Source organism: Micropterus dolomieu, linkage group LG10, assembly GCF_021292245.1.
Source record: "Micropterus dolomieu isolate WLL.071019.BEF.003 ecotype Adirondacks linkage group LG10, ASM2129224v1, whole genome shotgun sequence".
NCBI classification, from domain to species: domain Eukaryota; kingdom Metazoa; phylum Chordata; class Actinopteri; order Centrarchiformes; family Centrarchidae; genus Micropterus; species Micropterus dolomieu.
Window position 1 is genome coordinate 19666374 of NC_060159.1, and position 23880 is coordinate 19690253.

Here is a 23880-nt window from a genome sequence, read left to right on the forward strand (position 1 = left end):
CTTCGACATTAATCTTTTCTTCACTATCCCGTCCTTTCATCACTATTCCTTCTTGCCTTGGGGTTCAAATCGTCGCTACAGGGTACAAAATCCTTTAACCATCATCGACTACATGCACGTTTGTGTCCAATCCCAGAAATATCTTTTATGTTACCTATATGGTGTTGCTTATATGTGCAAAGAAAAAACACTGCTGACATTCCCTTTTTCTCTCATTTTTAAGTTTATTATCCTCTGCATCATAAATTATTCAGATCCACCGGTGCTCATCCGAGCCCTTATCCTTGTATAAACATTAGAACCCTGCAGAAAAACAATTCAATACTAGGAAAAAGACAATAAATTCCTGCAGGTCATTACAACCTTTGGACGTGTACGGATGTCTGATTATGAAATAGAAACTAGTTGTAACATTGGTAGTTGTCTAAAAGTTGCTTTATAGAAGGAAAAGAAATTTGCGTCCAGCATTGAAAGAATATGTTTTGTTGAGACATTCCTGGTCCCCAGAAGATGAATTCTACCGACCTCTGTGATCTCTTGACATTTTCTCAAGCACCACTAGGTTGACAGTTTGGGTTTTTAGTTAAATGTCTCAAACAGCTATAGAATGTATTGCATTGAAATTTGGTACAGATGTTCATTGTGCCGGAGGATGAATGCTTATAATTTTCATGATCACCTGTCTTTTCCTCAAGAACCACCAGCAGGTCAAACTAAAGTTTTAACTTATGTAGTGAAATATTGCAACAACTATTGGCTGAATTTGCGCAAAATTTTGTACAGTCATTCATGGTTCCCAGAGGATGAATCCTTAGGACGTTGGTGATGCCCTGACTTTTCTTCTAGCTCCACCATGATGTTGACATCCATGGTTTTGAGTGAAATATCTCAATAGCTATTGGAAAAAATTAAAATCTGTCCAATACTTTGCTTTATGACCAAATACCTGCCAAACTAATGACGTTACCTTGAGCCTCAGCTGTACCCTGAGTTTATTGCTAATTATCAAATGTTAGCATGCTAACAGACTAAATTAAAACGTTGACAATGATAAAAATTACACCTGCTAAACATCAGCATGTAAGCATTGTAATTGTGAGCATGCTGACATTCGCATTTAGCTCAAAGCACCACACTGTCCCTGAATACAATCCCACAGAGCTGCCAGCAAGGCTGAAGACTCATATTTTAGTTTTTTCTCTGCACAGCACATACAGCGTGCTTTCCTTCAGAGCAGTCTGTGAGTGTTTTCTGAGTGCAGTCAAACAGACCCACAGCGGAGAGCTTTCTGGTCATGCTGCCTTTTCTTTTGGGAGCCAGATGACCTCAGTGACTGTCCCAGCTTTGTAGCCATGAGCTTGCCACCATTCACCAACAACAGACTGAGAGGATCACAGAACGGCACAGTCGCTCATTCTACTCTAAAGGCATCCAGCAGGCCAGTTAGTCAGCTTCTTGACTCCACCCCGTGCGTGGGAGAACACAGACGAATATTGTTGCCATTTGAGAACGTTCTGATATTTCCCCCGAAAGACAAATTTTGCTGGCAGAGGAGCACTCATCAGACCTCACTCTGTCTCGGTGTAGGTTTTCAAACATCTCCTTAGTAACTGAGAGAGAGAGAGAGAGAGAGATGTGCAGACATGTAAGGAGATAACAACTGTTTATTCATCAGCCCACACAATCAATCCTTGAGCACGTCTTTGTATACCACTGAGGCACACAGCCTTGCAGGTTTTATTACCTTCTCTGACAGCACAAAGGCAGATGGTGATTATTGTGTGGCAGGAAGAGCGGAGAGGTGGAAAAAAACAAACTGGAAAGGTGAAGCAATTCCAGAAAGCATGCCATGCCATTCCCTAGTGTGGGATTGAACAATCTCAAGTACAGTATAGATTTCATGACTTGCGTTTCGTACCCAAATGTTTCTCTGCAGCATCTAAAAACTGTCTGTGCCAATTTTTTGCATCTTACAATTGACCCAGCAGAAAAACTGTATCCAAAAGTCAAAAACTCCGTGACACCATGAAGAGCCACCGTGACATTCAAATTTGTGGTTTTGAGGGAAAAGATTTAAACAGTCTTGGAGGCTCTGCATGGTGGCAGGGGGTTTTGACTTTTAGATCAAATATGCCTGCTGGGTCAATTGTAAGATGCACACTTGGCGCAGACCATTTTTAGACACTGCAGAGAAGAATTTGGGCAGGAAAGACATTCACTGCACTTGTAGTATGATTCAGAGCAAGTGGATACGAGATTTCGAGAGAGAGGCTTTGCTCGCAGCGTTTTTGCCATCAGCATAACACATGAAGGATTCGGCAGAACAAACACGGAGCCCGTCTGTGGACTTTGAACTCCGTGAATGGATTTCTCTGTATGGACACAAAGATATCTAGAATTTGCGCCCAGATGACCCGGCTGTCTCCCAATTGGCACGTTACCACAGGGAGTGTCTCGCCTGAATCCCAGCTTACACATTTAGTGGAATTTGAATGTGTAATTCTTCCACTGTTGAACAGAATTGAATCAATTTTTTGGCCTGTGCTCACAGTATTCATTCATTACTGTATTTAATGGATGCACTTAGTCATGTTATCTGACATTTATTTTTATTGCCCATTAAAATACCAAAAACAACAATGCATTAGTCCATCCATCTATCGTCTTGAGTATTTATTTATTTAAAGTTTATTTTTATAGGTACAAGTATTGCCACATACCAAGTTAGTTTGCGTTTGTCATTCCTAAATTAGCCTATATACAAATCTGAAAACATCAACAAGAAAATACAGGAAATAAAGGCACAAATACAATCAATGACAAATTAAAATTACCATAAAACACAATGGCATGCTTCAGACAGATCCTTCAGGACTATCTGACTGATCCCTCTGTTAAAGTTGTCGCGTTAATTAATTAACGCTGACAAGTATTTTATCGCACATTAGCGCAGTTTTAATTATTAGGCTATTATTTTCAAAGTCCGTTGCTCACTGGCTCTGAATACACATACAGTCAAACCTTGGCTCACAGGAGGGGTGGGATGTTGATCAGCCTGCAAATCACCCACCCAAACAAGCAGCGGAGGGAGGCTTCAGCAGGCTACGCTGGATGCAGCGTGAGGGAGAAGTAGATAAACAAAAGCAAGACAAGCGATCAAATGTCATAGCGAAGTGGATAGTTACACACTGCACGCTGATTAGTTTTGGGGAAGATATGGGTCTTAGGAACCTCCTTAAAATTATAGGCTACGTAACTTTACCTGATAGGCCTTCATCTAGTTTTGCGGGGATGCTCTGCCATGCGAATTCCCTCCTGTTGATGTCCTCTTTAGTAAACAGTAATAGATTCTGGAAACTCTCAAACAGCGAGGATCAGTCTCTGTTCCAATGATTTGTGCTGTGCGTCATGTACTAAAAGTTCAAGACAATTCAACTTTGGCGGCGGGCGTGTGCGTGAGGCGAGCACTTCACCTCATTCTAACAGGGACAGTTGCTACTGAACATGGACTGTTTATGCTGCTCCCCGATAAAAGAAAAATGTTTTTGCTGATACCTGTTAAAACAGATTTATCTGTGTTAACCTGTTGCTCAGAAGGTGCCTTTGATCATGGCTCTGGTTTTAACAAGCTAGATAAAAGGTAGCGTTAAATAGCTTTGGTTTTACATTTGATTTGATTAGATTAATGTCTAAGTTGAGATTTACAAGAAATATTTTATTGCTACTGTGTAAAGGGAATTCTGCTGGTAAAAAGCTTATTTGTTTTAAGTGTTTGCAAACCACATGTTATTGCACTTTTGTGTACATAGCAGTACATTTAAATTAAAAGTGCGCAATGCACTACTTTTAGAATTCTTCATTGAATTTTGCGCATAACAATGCAATTAATCGCGATTAAAAAATTTAATCGTTGCCCAGCACTTGTTTAAAATGATCCCATTCAGGATCCATTTTGATTTCTATGAACTAGGTGTTACACATATTGATCCCCCGAACAGAAATTGGATTTACAAAGGAGCACTTTAAAATTCCCCTCAGACACACACCGTGTCACTGACACTACCAGAAACCCAACTGACTATTTACATCAAGATGGTATCCGTGGGATTGACTCAATAACTACAGTGCCCATGTTCATAGTAATCCAGGAACATGTGTATCAGTGTTGTGATTTTGTGACATAGGAATAGGCGATATCAGTCTTTGGCTCCACAGGCAATATGGGATTTGCTGATACAAATAAAAATATGGAGAGTGAAAAAGGAAATACAGCATGCCTCTGATACGTCCACAGGTATGTTATAATGAGGCAGGTTGGCACTATATGATATACATTTGTCATATTTTACTGTCTTGCTCCAGCCCAGGTCATAAATGTTTTTTATATTATTTCACTTGAGAAACGAGGCCTTCTACCTATATCACATAGTCCCTCGTGTTCTTTGTTTTTGACATTATATTTTCCAAGGTTTTTTTCTTCTATGGATTAATAAATCGTTTGACATACTGTTCCAACTGTTACAGGTCTGACTGCGTGCTGCTCAAAGGCTACACTGACATTTAGCTGCATGCTGATTGGTTTAACAAAATCCCTGCTTTGTTATAAATGCATAATACCATTTATTTATTTTTTTAAATAATTGATTTTGCAGTGTAATTTAAGACAGCGGGATTCTCTTAGTCACACGTGGACCTCAAACATTCAGATTGTGAGTGGAATAGCTTGTGCACGACAACAACAAGAATCTGTTTTTACTTTGATACATGTTCTCATCTGTTTCCTCATCTGTTCCATCGCTGCTATGATATCTTACTGTTTTACAAAATTGTGTCATGATCAGTACAATTGTCTTGTTCGTCAGTCCTGCAGGTTTAGAAAAGTGATATTTGACACACAACACGTTTGTCAGGGGTATTAATAAAACCAGTGACGAGAATGGACTTGTGTTTTGTAAGGTCTTGGCACGTGACAGTATCCATCACTGCATGGCTATTTGGCTCTCTTAATGTCTACTGCTGCTTCCTTCCTGTTTGTGGTAGCTATCATTACACAGTAGGGGGGCTTTTGGTGGATGGGAAGATGGTCTCCGGTTTCAGCTCCAATTGAAATCTCTGAATGGGGTGCGTCAGAGTACGTAGACGCACTGTTGTTTAGCCGTCAGTTTGGCTCCTTACCTCCCCTTATTTCCGTTCTAAAAACAGTTAACTAATATAAAAGCTCGGTTACTTAAGTCCATGGCACACATAACGGCAGACATAGTGTCTGGAAATAACAGCAGGCACATGGGGGTTGTTTTTGGTGGAGAGGGAGGCAAGGAGCAGTGTGTGATTAAGACATCTGTTGGGTGGGATTTCTGGGATGAGACACATGTTCAGGGTACTGAGAGACGCACACAAGACTACTGTGCATGTAAACCCAAATAAAGTCTGAATTAACTGTGCAGAGGGCGGCAATGCAGGGCTGTAAAATGACCTTTTGTTCAATCTCTCTGTTCCACAGAGTTATTATTGCCTTGGACTCTGAACGTGCTCATACTGTGGTTTTCTCTGTACATTTACAAACCTCAAGCTGCACAGAGAGACAGAAGGGCTCAGGGAGGTGTAATCTCACATTTCTGCCGTTCTGTTACTAGCTGGAAAATGAAAGCGGTGTTAGCGATTTCTTTGCACTGTTGTTACACACTAAGATACACTGGTGTTGAGATCCTGTGCTGAGGGTGTTGCAGTTGTTAACCATTATCTTTTTGTCTTCGTAGGCTGCTTCCACAGACTGTCGGCTTGCTGTACGTCGGCAACTATGACAGGCCCTTTGCAAAGATGAAGGTGAGAAGCAAAAAGAAGTGTGGTTTTGTTGAATTCATCCTCGTGCCAACAAGCCAAAGCCCCTTGTGCTCTTCCAACTTCCCTTTAGCGTGGCGCAAGTATGTTGCTGAGTTTAAACTGCCAAGAATAAAAGGGATGCTCTAACCATTTGGCAAGCTAGGTTTTTTCTTTATCTATTAATGTGTAATGTGAATAATCATTGCAGTTTCAATGGTGTTCAGTTTATTTGTTTCACTTAACATAAATACTCAGTTAGTGGCTGCGTCATTTATCTACCTGAACTGCAGAACCAAAACATCTGTTTATTAAAGACAAATCTTTATTACTAATTTTCCCTGTTTTACACACAAATTTGATTAAATTCTATCATAAATGTTTCATGTTTTGTGACCCAACAGTTACCCGCTGTCTTGACACATTCAGGACAATATTATTATAATAATAATAAATCGAATTTGTATTGCGCTTTTCACGAACTCAAAGTCGCTAGCCACAGTACTCAGTTTACCGATATTTGAGGGGAGAAAAAAACTACACTGACACCAGTATGTTATGTTTTATGCTGGGTTTATGTGTAAATAAATGCATGATCACAGCAACAATTTCATCAGTGCAACAACATACTCACCACACTGTTTGAGTTTATCTTTTACAGAAAAACTCATTTGCTAATTCATTTAACTATGCCTTTCACTGAACATGTACCGATATAACAGTACATGCATGTTTGTTTGTAATTGTTTACACTAGATGACATATTTAAAAGGGCACAGATGGAGGGTTTCCAACAAACGTTTAAAAAAGAAAATCTTAAATGAACAAATAATTTTGTCATCATAATCCTACTCTTAACAGTTACATTGATTAATCAATTAGCCAATCTACAGAACAGTTATTTTGTGCTTTTCAAGAATTTTTTAAGCTTCTCGATTGTGATAGATTTGCTGCTTTTTTGTCTTATATGATAGTAAACTGAATTTGTTTGGGTTTTAGACTTTTAGTGAGACAAAACAAGCTTTTTAATAATGTTGCATTGGCCTTGAGTGGAAATTGTGATGAGCTTTTGTTTTTTTAGCATTAGCTGACATTTTATGGACCAAAGGATAATCAATAAAACGTGAAAATAATTACCCGATGATTTGATAATGAAAACTGGGGAATCGTTAACTGCACGATCGCTAACTTTTACTATTGTCTGACTGTTTACTTGAAGTCCATTTTGTCTGTAATAGCTCTGCTGCACAGAGAGGCATCTAACAGCTGCACTTGACATAGTGAGATTGCTTTCCTTGTTGTGTATTATGTGAGTGCACAGCTTTGTAATGTACGGGATTGCATCATCAGACCTTTGAGCTGTGACACAGACTCAGTCAAGTGCACTTCACACTAACTAGCATCTCATCTCTATTAGATTACATATTACGTGAATTCACTAGTCTGCGGTTGAGGAGTAACGTGACAGAATTATTACTTTTGTTCTGCTGTTTCCATTTTGATGCAGATTTCTATAATGCAATTATGCTATATGGATATTTGCCACTAAATGACTCTTAGTAGTAGGCCTTCCATTAGTTACAGTCATGGTTTAGAAACACAGCAAATGACTGGTTCTTTTTCGGTTTTCCTTTCCCCTCAGTCAGTTCCCATGTATCAGCCCTGGGCTCTGTAACTGAACAAGGTAGAGGCTCTATTTTCTGCTCGGTCTCTAAGCTCCTCTCAGTGAGACAGAGCAAGAGTTGCAGCCCTGGGGTCAACTTCTGTCGGCTTTCATGTTGCTATTTTTGTTGAGAAATGTGTTTTACAGTCGGTCTTAGTGTGAATATGCAAAGAAATAAGGGTAATCGCATGCCAGCACAGGACATGGCGACTTGTGGTTCTGGCTGCGTGAATAATCATGATACATCTGACATGTGTAGTGCCTCCTCTGCACAGTCAGTGTGTGGTTGGCCTGCAGTGCACCACCACAGAGTAGCTCTGATATTAATTGCCTTGCTCATGGGCACGTTATAGTCATAAAGTAATGTCAGTGTGTTGATTTAGATGTAATTTCAGGCAAAGCCAGTTGCCTGCTCATTTGAAAGCATCGGGCTGCTGGAAAAAAATAAATCAAACCAACTTTTTTCTGTGATTAGAAAAATGTTGTAATCTTTTGAAAACCTGTTTTATTGGCTCAATTCTTCCAATTTAGCGCCTTATTGTTGTAATTCCTTACACTGTTGGTACCTACAGGGAATTACTAAAATGAATTTGGGGAGGGAGCTTTCATGATGATTTACCCACTCAGCCTTTCAAAAACAGTAACAACAACTATTGACAAAGAGCAGACCAACTTTAGACCTTTTGTGTAGATAATTTGTGTTTAGTGGTTTTGAATTTTTAAATTTTTTTAAATACGGCAGCTCCTATTTATGAATTAGTATATATTATAGATACCATCAGTTGTATCAGATCATATTTTACTGTATATTGCACTGAAGCTCAGTCTACCACTGCATATACAATTTTCATAGATCAGCAAACCACATATAGTCCTAAAGTGCAACTACTATGGTTTATTACCTCATAGATTTTATTTTTGTTGCTCCTTTTCTTGGCTATGGCCGACCTGTTTGACCTACCATACTTACCCTAGTCTGAAAGGCATAGTTCAGTATTCCTTGTCACTAGGGTTGTCGTGGTGAAATAATTTCCTCCGCGGTAATATGTTGGGGCTCAACAGCGCGGGATGCGGTATTATTGCATTTTTCATCAATGAAGTAATTTGTTGCTATATAGCAGAGTAAGTGTCTGCGGATCTCACCTCACTGCACAGCGTGCAGCTAAAAGCAGCTTCATGGTCGGAGCAAGCTAGCTGCTAGGTGCCAGTCAGCAACATTGCCAAGCAAACTCATAGCAAACTTGACAGTGTGTTTTTCACACGTAATGTTCCTTCAGGGGATGTCCATCAAGTCAATTTACATACCGTAGCAACGCGCACACACCAACACACACACACAGGGGTGCGGAGCAGAATAGGCTGTCCACAACTAACCACTGTGCTGTAGTAATGTTATAACTATATTTCCACAGAAAGCAACATGAAAAGCAGCTGTAGGCATCCAACACACTACGCTCATTAGTTAGTGAGCTTCAAATGAGGCTTACTGTTCAGTTTCTCTCAACCGTCCCTCTGTATCACAACATCCCCGAGCCTGCTAGCCACATTAGCCGTGCAATATGCTAATGCCAAGTTAGCTAACCTTTAAAGTAAACACTTAAACAAAACAAAACACGGCAGCACTTACAGCTTTAGAGTTTGAAGTCGGGTCACGTACAGCCCATGGCGATCCGTCCTTGAACCGTTACAGAGCTTGTTACTGTTGTGGAACTTTTGAAGCACAAATTTATTAATTTAACACGCCCTGAAGTATACAGTATGAACTTTGCAGTTGTTGCCGTGCTTGCCATTCTCCATGGGAGGCTTGACAAAATAGCGCAGTATTTCAATTTGCGGTTATCGCGACAGCCCTACACAAGTTGGATGAAAAGATTGATACTACTCATATCGCTGCAGTAAAAGCTTAGTTTAACTTAAGCATACAGCCTGGAAATGGGTGAACAGCTAGACGGCTCTGTCGAAAGGTAACAAAATTGCTCACTAGCACCGTTAAGCTCCCTTATCAACACGCTATATCTTGTTTGTTTAATTAAATTTTGTTACCATTGGACAGAGTGAGGCTTTGTGCTCAACTTAGCTACCGGCTGCTGGCTGTGGCATAATATTTATCATCAGCAACACCCATAGTTCCTGAGAATGCAGGAGGAGTTTTCAGTATGACCCACTGTGTTATTACAGTTTTGACTTCTAGAAAAAGTAGAATTAGCTAAAGCACGGTAGACCTAATAGCTAGTGATTCCCCTTTCGGGTTTAGTTTCACGGCTTCATGAGTCTGCTCCATGTGTAGAACTATATGTGGCCTGTGAGTACAGATCATTAATCATAAATAATTTGGATGGTGCCTGACAGATCAAGTCACCAGAGATGGAGATAAGAGCAGCTCTCTGTTAGACACCAGCCTCTTTGATGAAGCTGTGTGGTGTTGGGCAGTGCACACTTCACCTGCGGAGAGCTAAAATGTGTTTGACAGTTTCTTTCTATCAACGATTTCCCCAGTTTGTACAACACTATATGAATCATTAAGTTAGAGTTAGAAGTACAATTTCAGAAGTGTAAAGTTTAATAAATAGTAATGCTTTCACACTGAACTGCAATTAAAATATTTGAATAGCATACCATCGGTTTGGGAGGGGGCGCCCTGCCCCCCCTGAAAGAATGACAAAAATGTATATAATTAGGCATGCTATGGATTCAATTAAAAAAAGAAGCAAAAATGATATAAATTTATTTTTACACACACAGGCAATTCGTTTCTGGCTCATTGCCTCAAAAGTTTTAGTAGTTTTGACTTTATTTGTGCAATGTTCCGGTGTTTACCGGCGCTGCTTTGGTCCTCGTTGTCGGTGTTTCAGCGAGAGAGGGCTGTACACTGGCACACACAGACATGCCGTCTTCGATATGACGGCTAGCAAGAGCTCATCACTTAAACAAACTAACAAAAGTGCAATCACATCAGCAGATGCATGCACTTGTCAGAAATTCCTCATGATTTGTGGAGCACTGCCCACGTGAAAGTTGCCTGTCAGACCCACTGCGTGTTCAGTAGCATGCGGAGGCTAATAACCTATTTTATAGGGGACAATTCACAGTAGACAAAGCAGTCATTTTGAATTGTCCCCTTTTAAATAGTATTATAATATTTTAATATCCCACTGTTGCAGTAAATCAAATTCATTGATATTGATTCAATTTGTAATTTTTTCTTATTGAATTGTTAATATTGTTATTCACCCACCACATGATTACGCACTCTTTCTGATGACAAAAGTTTTTACAGAAAACACGCAAATTGGAGAAAAAAAACGGAATCTGGCAAAAATGAAAACGGATTTTATGTGGCCCTGTACATGGTGTCAAAGCCCAGTATGTGAATGTAGTATAACTGGAGCAAGCTCCATCAGGAGGTGGTAACTTTAGTGTTAAAAATGTTGAAGAGGAAAGGAGAATACAAGCCTAAACAGGCAAAAATGTGTGCACCGCGTCTATGACGACGCCACGTATCCATAACAGCAGCACCACGACACTAGTAGTTTCAGAGGGTCTACCACCCCCCTGAAAAAAATTCCTAGGGGAAACCCTGATTAGGTTTTCATTTCCTCTTGATGTTTAATAGTTTTGTTGCCTAAAGATTTTGTAATCGCATGAGATGTGCAATTACGAACCATGAATACTGTCAGAGTAAGTGAATGTGTTTCACACAGAAAATACTCAATCATGCTGCACCGCAAAACAAACCAATCAATTTGAAGTTTGGAGGTAAAAACACATTTCTGTTGGAATTTTCCCTTCCTTGTGTGTTTTACTGCCTGCTTTCCCATCATTTGCCTCAGGTTACACATTATTAGCTTGTTTTTCTCTCTGAGTATCTCCTCAGATCTGACATGACAGTCAATCTGAAAACGTGGGCTAATGATCTGTGCTAAACATATTCACCAGAGACCCGATGCTGGTGTCATGTAATGGGTTCGTGGGGAGTCGTTGGACTCCCATTTGTTTGTTCTCTGACACTGGCTATATAAGGCCACAAATTGTTGTAACTGACCTAACACGTGAGGCGAATATTTTAGCTTTACAATTCACACAGTTTGCTGAGTCATTCAGTGCAGTTGTGTATATTTTAGTAGGAGCTGAAGTTAATGGACAGAAGACATCTAATGTATTCTGTTTTCGAAGGGATATTAAAGTTGAACATTACTGTCCATCAGCTATGCTGTTCCTCTCTGAGGGGAGTGTTTGTTCTTGTTCATACTTTTGCATCTTATATCCTCTCCCCACTTATATAGTCTTTCATCTAGTTTCTCGTTATTAAAATGGACCCGAGTGCTGCGGTGTTGCAGACCTGCGGGCTGGTTCTGATTAAGTCTAGAATAAAACAAGGGAAGGGTCAGTGGAGGAGCAGTGTCGTGGAAAACAAAACAGCTACTCAAGGAAATTACAAACTTTGAATCTTTGCTCATTCATGTCGCTATCTCTACAAAATTCCTGTAATAAACTGAGAACAACATTCCCCACAGATCTCAGTATTTGATAAAGAAGCAGGTAGACTGTCTGGGTTGTGCACAGGCTAGTAAAAGGTCAGATTCCATATACTTGTAGTTACCATCAGTAATCAGTTTTGATTTACTGCATAATATATAATTACTGTCATACTTGTTTACTGTCTCCCAGTGACAAAAACTCTTGGTCCTTTAAAATATTGACCTCCACGATACTTTTTTTCTCTATTAATCTCATGAGTTTGTACTCAAACTGAACTCACTAATTGTAGACTGCAGCTTTTTGGTTTCTCTTCTGTCCTTATATATTCATCCAAACAAGCCATTGTTGCAAGTAAAGGGCACACATTTTGCAAAGGAGAAACAAAGAAGTGGAAGGATGACAATACTGCTTTTCATACTTGTTAGATTTGTTTGTAGTTTCTAAATCTGAACAGCTCTGCAGTAGTGCAACACTGGCTGATGAAGAGTCCCTCTGCCAAAGTCCCTGATAACTGGAAGCACACGTGTGCTGCCATAATGAGAGAGATTTGGACGGATTAAGCACCAAGTGGTGATGAAAAATGGCAGCCAACAAGTCACCCTTCACCAGCAGGAAGAGATCCCAGCCTGTAGCAGCGCGTCCTGCCTGCATGTGCTGCCCTTTGCAGTTTTCTGGCAGCTTGTTGCATTGAGCTTTAGGAAAAGCTGAGAGATTCTGTCGCTCCCTTAAATCGTCTGCTGTTCTTCTCCGAATCAAACATGTTTGATTTACAGTTAGTCTTATTAATGTACTGTATTTCTTCAAACCGAGAGCAAAGACAAATGTTGCGGAGATAAATCAGAATATTTAAATTATAACCCAGAGTAATTAGGCATGCTCATGAGTTAAGATTTGTCACGGTTGTTATCTGAAATCTATTACTTAGTATATTTCTCTTTGGCCTGAATTCTCCCTCTCTGTTTTCTTTTTTCACACTCTGCCTTTGCTTCCTGTGTGATTTGGACCCCCACTGTCAGCCCAGATGCCCCACACTCCAGGCTCGCATGAGCTCTTACTTTGTGTTTTAGTGTCTTGCCAAACACCGGCGCTTTCCTGGCAATCGTGGTGACTCTCTGACCTTGGCTGGAGGCCACTGAACCCTTGGAGGTTGCCCTCTTTGTGTCTCGAGTCTCCACACACCCTGTCAGTACAGTCCATGTCTGCACAGCCTGTCACTACGAGGTCATGGGGAAAAATCACAGAACAGTGGTTCATAACTACTTGTATTGTTGTTGTTTTCTTTCAAAGCCAACCGCTGCATTTGAGTCTTTCAGATGCACTTTTGAGAATACTCTCAGTGAGACACAGTCCCTCGACAAATAAACAACAGATGCTCAAATGTCTTCTTTGACTCACTCTTGATCTTCAGTATCGTGTGCCATTTTGGTATACTTTAACTATGTTACAGTGTGCTCAGTAGGGCTAGTATTAGTAATCGATTATGTTAATACATCGAATCGCATAACGTGCGTTAAAGCGTCGCTGAATCTGGTGTTATCAGGGATTGACAATCTCCAGCTACAAGCACACGCCTTCGACCATCCAAAGTTTGGGAGTATTTTAGACAGACACTCAACAGCGTGGTGCTCCCGGAGCACTGACGGCAGCACTGCAAATCCTGTTGACTTTAACTGTCTCCACACATGCACGACGACACGTAGTTTCTTCATCGCCGTCATGTTAAAAGTAATTTCTTCCCGGCTGCTGTCGTGGTAACGTAATGTTACACCGTTTGTCATCTAACATTCGGCCGTTTCATATTTTCTGTTTATTTTTGTTAACGGCCACGTATGAGCGAGAAAACAGCTGAATCTAACATTACAGACGATCTCTGACTGTCTGTGAGTCATTTCAGTTGTTTTCTTTGCCCCACACGGGTGCAGAAATACATTGATTATCATACCGCATTACTCAATATTGAAATAAATCCAATGTCAGAAACATTTAAAGTTTTAAGTAAAGTAGCCTAATTAATGTCTGATTTGTTATTATCACAACATGTCAGTGAGGTGGAAATTTGATTCATTTTAAGATTTGCTACTATTGTCATTATTCTAATGTGCTTCATCAGGATGACTGAATAAAATATTGATTTATTGATTAGACATGTTTTTAATATTTATTAGTGATAAATTGGTATGTTAATCGAGTAATAGGCAACTTTTTGTTTCTTTAGAATAAACAAAATTAGTTGTTAGATTAATCGACTTGAAAAATAATCATTATGTACAGCCCTAGTGCTCAGTGTGTAGAGTTGATTTTGTTTTCAAAACAGAATATGATGTAATAAGTCCATGATCCTGTGTAGCTCAGTAGGAGGAGCATGAACTGCTGCACTGCTTTGTCTGTCTTTTTTTACTTATTTATTTATTTATTTTGAAAATACACCGGTTTTTGCCTAAATCCTAAAGTAGCACTGAAACAGAGAAAAGTAAATTTCATTTAGGTCATTTAAGATGGATCTGTCATATTATTGCAAATAAAAATTGTAACTTGCTTGACATTTTGAATCTTAAAATCTTCTCACACCTTTGGAAAGTAAGTACAGTACAGTCTGAAAGGTCTGAAAAATGGCAAATAAGTGGACCTTGAGTTACGATTATTGTGTTTAGATTTTGTGATAGTTTAGTGTTGAGTCAATTAAGATACAAATAACTTTAATGTGGTTACATCTTAACCAGTAAGCTACCGGGGCGCCTCCCAAACTCTAATGGTTTTGGCGAATGCCAAATATTTAGTGTTTTATATCAGTCTGCATTGATTAGAATTTTGAAAAGTTGCTCAAACAAAACAGGCATTTTGAATTTGTAGCTTTAACTTCTTTAAATTGTCACTGTTGTCTGACATTTTTTAGACTAAAACAATTAAACAGCTAATTATATTATGAATCATTAATGAAATTACTGCTAGTTGTAGTCCTGATATTGCTCATCCCAGGGCTTTGCACAGTTTGGTCACCACATTACATGTTTTGTGTTTCCTCAAAGGTTAATGGGTTTTGAAACAGTGACTTCTCATTTCCGTTTGTTGCCTCCAGAGTGCCATTTTTTACTGCCAATTTAAGGGATAAAACCAGCGTAATGCTTGTTTTCTCTCCCCTCTCACCATTAAGAGAGGTGAAAATGTTGAACCAGTAAATGTATTCACTGCTGTCAAATGCTACTGCTGCCTGAATCAATGTAATTCATCATGTTGAGCTGCGCATTTGTTGTTTTTCAATGCTACAGTCATTGTAGGTTATATTTCCATTTTGGGAATTCCGTTTATATCATCTAAACGTTGCCCTCAAAAACTGCCGGAAGCTTTAATCTGCCAAAAGTATCAACTGTAAGTAGTGATAGCAAAAGTGAAGAGAATCATTTGCAGCGTATCCATTTCGTGTTTGAAAAAGCTGCAGTTACAGGTGCCAAATCTTTGATTTTGTTTTTCATAAATGCAGCATTGTAATGATCGAACTCTGTAACTACTTTGAAATAAGAAAGCAACACTTTAGTAGAGCAGACCATCATAGCTTCTGCATGTACAAAATCCATTAGAGGGTTTGCGGTTTTCACAGGCAGTAATTGCTGCAGAAGAAAGTAAAATTACACTTTCATTTCTTTCACCCTGTGTTGTTGGAGTACAAACCATCTGTGTCCTTTTTCATCTTTGCCTGCACAGGCCACTAAAGAGCTGAAACAGTACGACAACAAGATCATCGAGTGCACCTTCGCCAATAACAGCTGGGTGTTCATGAGGCAGAGGGTGGACAAGAGCTTCCCCAACTCCTACGACACAGCGATGGGTGAGACTTTGTCCTTCTCTGTCCAACAGTTATTTCTTAATATCTCTTCTATCTGAGTGAAAAGCAACCAGTCTGCCTGTGATTAATGGCGTATACATATTTCACATCAGCCTCCTGTCTTTGTTTGATTCTCTATTTTTAGTGTGTGTGTGTGTGTGAGACAGGCAGACGTTCTACTGTGTACTTGCCTTTAAGTATGCACGCATACAGTCAGGCCATATATTTGCTGCCCTGAAAGCTCTTTTTTTTTAAACGTTTAGTTTATCTCCTTACTTTTAAAAAACTTGACATTTTAGAAAAAACTGACATTTGCTGAATTTGCACTGTTGTATGTTAAAGCTGCACTCATTAATATATCATCTATGTGAAAGGGGTCACTCATAGCAACAAACCCACAGATAATTATCTCCTGACTGCAGTTCTCCTCAGATTTAAAGATCCTTTTGGCATCTTTCAGCTCATTGATTGGGTTTTTCTGTCCACCGCTTTTACAAAACCTGGTTAAATATTGTTAAAGGGTTGTTGCAGCCATTAGTCTACTAAAGCAGAGCTGCAGAAACATCATCTTCATGTCTTACTTGTTGTTGTTGATGATTACTTTTAATTTTAGGAATCTTGTAGGTAATGCTCTTCTTCAAATTATGCAGAAACTGAGCTGTATTTTATACGGTGGCCCGTAGGTTTCAGGCCTAATACAAATCCCACAACACGAACACAAAAGCCACAACACAAATACATTTGTTCATGTTGTGGCTTTTGTATTTGTGTTGTGGCTTTTGTGTTCGTGTTGTGGGATTTGTATTAGGCCTGAAGCCTACGGGCCACCATAATTTCATCTTAAAGCGTACAAATAATTTTAGTTTTACTGGTCAATAAAAGAAAAACAGTGATCAACTCTGATTTGAATTCTAAACAAACGTTTTGAAAATGAAAATTGCACAGCTGTAACAGCTTCTTGAGGAAACAAAGAGAGCATGACTGGAAAGAATGCAAAAATAATAGTTTAGCACAGTAATAAACCTTATCTGTGTAGCACTTATCTAAATGCTGACTCTACAGTGCGGTACGAGGAGGCACATAAAAATACAAATTGAAGCTATAAAAACAAGAAGCACAAGCAAGAGAAAATACATTTAAAGAATGAATTGAATTTATAGAACAAGATAGTTCTGAATTATTGAGCTTTAGATCCTCAGGCAGGCTGCAAAAGCACCTTTTATCTAAAATCTAGACAGAAAGAACTGCATCTCCCCATGCTGATAACAACAGTTTTGTCTATTGGGGCTGCACGGTTTGGAGAAAAGCTCATATTGCGATTATTGTTGACAATATTGCGATTCGATTAAAATGGAACAAATGGTACTACGAATCTACTTGCTCAATTATCAAGAATGCATGAAAATACTGACATTTTCAAATGTGTGTTTCTCAACTTGAACAAAGTTAAACATATTTTAGGGCTGTCAGCGTTAACCGCGATGAGATTAAGAATTGATCATAACTTAATTGTGTTAATCGCGTGTGTCAAATATTCTTATTTTACACAGTCACTGGTGCTGTTACCAAAGAATCTTTGCTAAAAATATCTTTGACTGCTACTATTTTGACACTTCGATGCACCCTTACTTGTTGTCATGCTGCCACAGACACTTCCTACCTCCTGCTGCAACCATGGAGATGAACAACAACACAGTCCCAGACGGCTCCATTGACGACTCAAAAGCAGTATGCACCTTGCGTGAAATGGAATTAAAATATCATCAAAGCACTTCGAGCCATCAACGAGCTAAGCATACAGCTAGTACAGCTAATCAGGTTGATGCTAGCGGACTGAGGCAAAGCACTATTTTGGAGAGTGCAAGTTTATAAATTGTCGTTGCGAGGGACAATTGTTGCACACATACATAGCCTGTATGAAACGGAGAAAGCAGTCAAACTGAAACTCCTACTTAAAGCAAGTGCTGTCTCATTGGTTTCAACTGAATTCAAAAATAATGTAGCAGTGGAGTATTTTGTTTGTTATGCACTTTATAATAATGTGTTTACATTTTGTACATGCACTTCTGCTGTAGAATTTTTGAAAGCAAGCTTAAGGAAGACTATATTTCATTTACATTGATTGATTTACCTCAGTCTCGTTGCACATCTTTTGATTTGAAATAATCAAATACTTTCTTTGCATTAATTTGATTTCCAATTAGGATACACTGGCAAGAATTGTTATCATTGTTAATACAGACTTAAAACAGTTAAGATATATAATAATAATACTAGAATTTTAATCATGTGATAAAACATGCGATTAATCGTGATTAACTATTGAAATTCTGCGATTAATCGCGATTAAGAAAAAATTAATCGTTTGACAGCCCTTTTATATTTATAACAATAACAAGTTAAACAGATGTAAACCAGAACAAGGGAAGCATGTTGCTCTACGGAGAAAAGGGTTGGAAATACCTGGCTGGAGCTATAGCTGTTTCATTTTTGTGGGGGGGGGGGTTAAATTCAAACCTCTACATTTGTCTCTGATTTGTTAATGCTAAGTACTAACTGGTCAATAATCATAATGTTCAACATTTAATAATTTGCTGTAGCACGTCAAACTTTTTTTTTAATGTACCGCCCCATCCAGGCTGTGATTGGTCAGTTGACGAAAAGTGACACTGACAAGCACGTCGGCTCTATGAAATGTTGAACAACAAAAGGCACTGATACAACCGACGTTAAATGGCCAGCGAGCCAAACACAAATCTTCCTTATCTTCTCTCAGTTTTCTTCTGTCTTACTGCTTCAGCTGCTGCCGACCTCGCTCTGTCACCGGCATTTCTCTCGGGGCTCTGGTAGAGAGTCCGACTATGTTTTGAATGATTAGCGGCGGGGCGGGGGGGGTTACGGTAGGTTGTTGTCTTAAAAGTTACTCGCATTCTGCTCATAAATAATTTTTCTATATGCACGTAGGCTTATCTTTTTTTTAGAGGCACATGCGAGAGCCCGATGTGGGCGGAGATAATGAGCAGACTGCAGCGCACACAGAGAATACAGCGTCACACACACTTTCTGTTTTTTTAAATCACACACTTTTTTTACGGTTATATAATTGCACATGACGACATCGCAGTTGCGATTAGATCAATCATTCAGCCCTAGTTTCTATTAAGAAATGGTCACCACATGCTAATGTTTGTAGCTTACTTTTAATTCTGTCCTTACAATGTTGTTTGTGTGTGGGGGGGGTTGTTTTGAAAAAGCTGACCTGTGCTTCGTTTGGAGAGTTGCTGTTTGGGGGGAGGCGTTCAGCAAATAGTCAGTCATGTATTTAGTAGTTAATTAGTTGTTTTATTTAGCCTGTGCTAAAATAAACAAAATATAATGTAAATTCACTGTGTGCCAGGATGCACCGTCTCTGTAGTAATTTACTTTCTTCATCCTGTGTGTGTGTGTGTGTGTGTTGTTTCTCTCCCTAGCTGTGTGCAAAAGCATCCAGGAGCCCGTCACAAAGGAAATCCTCTTGGAGTATGTGGACCGCTGTGCTCAGGCAGTCCAGAACCGGAAACACCCACCAGACCCAGACTCTGAGCTAATGCCCCCTCCCCCTCCAAAGAGACCCAACCGGGCCATCCCGTAGCCCAAAGTTGGGCTTTCCGAACTGCCCTACAGTCAGTGTACATCTACATCACCAGCCACATGATCCCCCCCCCCACCACCACCTTCCATACAGAACAACAGGCTTTCTTACCCTCTGCACATTTGCTTTATCAGCCTGTACATGTAAGGACTTCAGAAAAACTTAAATTGACTGCCTCAACATCATTAATTTACCTTGTAGACTTTGTAGCTTAAATTGCTGGTGTTCTTATTAAAATGAATGACATGATGTTTAGTTTATTTTTTTTGTTTTCCTATTTATCTTTTTTAAAGTCTGAGCTAATTGGTATTTATTAACAGGGACATTGTTTTGGCTACGATTAACACCTGACAGTGACGACCTTGTTTATGTTTTGTCAGCTAATTCCTTATTTGTATGGAAGGAAGAGTAAACATCATCAAAGCTCAGTCTGCCGTCTGAATGCATTTAAATCAGGACACAACACTTACTTTGCTGCATCAGAGATCTCGTTTAGATTAACTCAAAGCAGCATAGGTTTTGGGTTTCGAGTAAACAGAATAATGTTACTGCCAGTGTTCAACCCAAAATAAGGGGTTTCCAAATGAGTCACCAAACAGATAAAGATTAGATCTCAGCTGTCTGTTTTATAAGATTTTGTCCAAAGGAAGCCCATCTGTGTGGACGTTTGTTTTAAAGGCCACATGGGTGGGCGGGGAGATGACAACATGATTACACAGTCTCAACAAACTTGACTACAAAGGAGTAAAAGAGAAAACAATGTGCTACAGATGGGTGACAAATCAGCATAAACCAACATAAAATCTCTTAGGAAGGTGAACAGCTTTATTGCTCTTTGAGTTTCTGAAGTCTACAGGAAGGATGAACACCATTCTTCCAAAAGAAATTTCCTAAATTGTTAGCGCTGTCTAACAAGTCTGACAAAAAGCTGTTAAATTGGTTTGAGAGCTGGTGAGGGAAGGCTTATAAGCTTTACATATTGATTGAACCATCCAATTAACCTGTGGATGGACGATTTACATCCTGGAAGTTTCATCATAGGATTAAGTCACTCAATCTTTTCCCTGTGCCATTTTTATCCTGCTTAGTATGTTTATATACAGTGAATGATATGCAGTTCAGAATGAACTGCCATTTTATTTTACTTCATTCATTGGGTATTTTGTCTTGTTTTTCCCCAAATCAGTCGGTAGTGAGGAATGTGTCTGTCCTGCTGAAAGTCACTTTCAGTCAGCACAGAAGCCACAGTAACAGTTTCTAGTTTCTCACTTCGATGAAACAAATGTGTAAATTTAATATGAGTTGTTGCCGTTTATGGGCTTGAAAACAACTTTCATCACAACTACATTCATCCACACTGGTCGCCAAATTGTAATATCCTCAGCATCTTCCAGCCATCTATGGCTCCATATTTTTTGTTAATTGCAGAATTGCAACAAGTAGCACGGCCTTTCTCACTTTCGTCAACATTGTGGAGTACATGGTAATCGTTTGAATAAACAAAGGATAAACTGGGTTGTTTGTACAATAACCCTGTCAAAATTCCCAACCAATAGAAAGTCAGGTGTAGTGTTGTGACCGATGAAATGATCACTGCCTCGTTAGATGCCCCTTACGGGCAATTAGTCTTAGTACTCTCCCACTCCCACTCCTGACTCATGAAGATGATGTCCTTTTTGTTCCTTAAAAGGTCTTAAATGCATTAAATTAGTTCATCTAAAAATAAGGCTTTAATTGGTATTAAAATGTCTTCCTTCTCTCGTTCATGTAAGGGGGACCCGGGGTGTATGTATGTAGAAATGGCTCATTCTAAGGTAATAAAAACATAACGGTTCATTATGTGAGGTCTTAGTTATTTCTTTCTAAATCAATCTTTCAAAGGTCTTAAATTTTAAGCAGGATTTTTGGATAGTTTTATTCTGACTTTGCATTGTAATCTTACTAATTGGTTGCACCTTTGTTTTTTTTAATTTACCTCTCTGATGTTTCTGAATCTGTAACACTCATATTTTGTTTCTGGACGGTATGCTCAAAATAGAGAATCCTTTGCTAGCTAGCTGTCACTGTACCCCAAACAATATAGGGGGAAATTCAGCAAAAACTGTCTATTTAACCAAGGCATGGCTGAAACCGGTACAAGACAGCGCATACGAGGATACGCACGGCACCATGGGAATAAAGGTGGAGGAATCCCACATGCAGATTGAGTAACACAAAATGGTAGGGAAGCACCGAAATGAAAAATCTTGGCCGTAGCCAAATATAATGAAAAAAATTGCCAAATGCAAACACCAAACAATTACATATACAATTTTTGCCTTTTTATTTTTCTTTTGCCACTGCATAAATTAAATGGTCAAAATGAGCTTTTTATTCATCCCACAGGATTTGGAGAGAAAGTGGTGGGTGGGTCCAAGGCCCGAGAGGTAAAGTAAATTCCGGTAAAGTAAATTACACGTGACTGTTTACTTTAAATGTACACGTGTAATATGTTTTATACTTTATGTGAATATAATCCAATTAATCTTATTTCCATGTATATATTATTTATACCTTATTTTGAAAACCGGACGTTGTCACGTGTATCCTTGCGCTAAATTCATCAAGTCTGACCCAATTTGTTAAATAATGTTGGATGTGGTTCTCATATCGCTTAACACTAAGACTTAATAGCCTCTCTTCAGGTAGGACTCTCATACTGCAACACTTGTCTTTGTAAAGAGAGACAATGACAGGATAAAGTCGCTAACCTGCCTGTCAGCTCGCACTGGTCCGTTTCAGTTACCAAAAAGGCTTGAATACATGTGCACTCCAAATGTAGGTGCGGCTAGCTTAATCGCCTTCTCACAAAGAAGTAACAAACACTCCTTTTCTTAGCAGTCAGCTACAGATGGAGTGGATGTGTTTTTGCGTCTTTCTCTGACACTTTAAAATGCTTCCACACTGCCGACATGTCAACGAAATTGTTCAGTAAAATTTAATTGGTCATTTGACTTCTGAGGCAGGACACCGAAAGTGCTGGTATTTGCTATTTTCTGCCGATTTAATTTTGGTGGCCAAACATTCGGTGCATCCCTACAAAATTGATAGGAAAACCTGCTAACAAATGCCAGGTATTTCCAAGTCCAGTTCTACCTTCAAAACAAAACGGCAATCATACAAGTCGAAGGAGGTAGTTGGAAACCTATTTTGTTCAGTGATCCCTTTTTTCTTCAAATTTGGTTGTAGAAATTTCTTAAATTTCATCCCGAGTGGCATTAAAGTCGTAAAGAAAGGAATGGAAGTACATATAAAACCTATAAAACCTCAGAGGGTGGGAGTGGATGAACCTGGTTAAAGAGTAACAACCCGTAAAGAACGCTCTAAGAAGTGAAGCATAGAGTTTGAGCAGAAGCAGAGCAAATATAAGTGCAAGGGAATGCATTACAAAATCTGAATGTGAAATCAACAAGTCATGCTCTCAAATTGAAAGACAACACTCTTGAGAAAAGATAGGTAAAAAGTTGCAGGTTCTGGCCAGGCAAAATAATGCAGTTAAAACATGTAGTGCGTACCTGCCAACATTTAGCGCGGCAGGCTTTTTAATTGAGTACAGTACAGTGACTGCCGGGCTTAACAGTCATCTCGCTGCTGATGAAACTTATCACAGTTTAGTTTCAGAACTTTACTGTCAAATTTAAGTTCACTTCTATGGATCGATTAGCCTCCAGACATAAAACGGTTTATCTACTTAGCTCCTGACAGAAATCTGAGGAGAAAGCACTCCTCTTAATGCATCATCTTAAAATAAACGGAAATGTGTCCACTTTTCCATTTGCTCAAGATGTCTGGCACAGGAATAACACATTACCTCTGGCAACATTTTCCACCAGCTCTCAAAACACTTCTTGTAGCTGACATCTAACCTCCGTATGGAGGGCAGGGAAATGAAGATAATTTCCCATTAGATTTTTAGAACAACATCGTTGCTCCTTTATTTTAATCCCAAAACCTCGTTGCCAGGGAAAATTTTAATATTTTTTTCTTACCCTGTTGCCCACGTTGTTGCCTGTTGCTAGGAGAGTCACCCATCTGCACTGTTTATCACCCACTGTAGCGTAGAAATGATTTACTCGACAGATGATTAGTAACAAGAATTGACTAGTGCATTTCAATTCTTGGTTTGGTTTTGACTGTGTAATCAGAGTGAAATAATGTCTCCAATCAGTTTCATTTATTTATGTTATTGTTTTATTATGAGGGACAATCTCTCTCTCTCTCTCTCTCTCTCTCGGCCAAGAGTGAATGATGCTGCTGAAATGATTCACCATTCGGGGAATATTTCTGTCTGACTAAAAGGGTTTCATTTCTGAACAATTGTGTTGTTGAAGTTTGAAATCTGTGTGTCTACGCTCCCATGCAGTGAAAGGGATTATTTTTAGGCCCGAGTGTCAGAATCTGTGCTTATTTTAAGATTAGGGTGACGACAGT

The 23880-nt window shown here is 39.2% G+C and overlaps 1 protein-coding gene across 2 annotated transcripts in view; it reads left to right on the forward strand.

Moving 5' to 3' along the window:
* The window catches only part of rngtt (RNA guanylyltransferase and 5'-phosphatase), a 105502-nt gene extending 84253 nt beyond the window's left edge, over window positions 1-21249 (forward strand). For both annotated transcript variants that reach the window (XM_046060681.1, XM_046060679.1), the window contains 3 exons: window positions 5757-5823; window positions 15659-15782; window positions 19250-21249. In XM_046060681.1, the coding sequence (XP_045916637.1) occupies window positions 5757-5823; window positions 15659-15782; window positions 19250-19410 (352 nt within the window). In that variant the 3' untranslated portion in view covers window positions 19411-21249. The remainder of the gene's footprint in view (window positions 1-5756; window positions 5824-15658; window positions 15783-19249) is intronic.
* Window positions 21250-23880: the final 2631 nt, after the last annotated feature.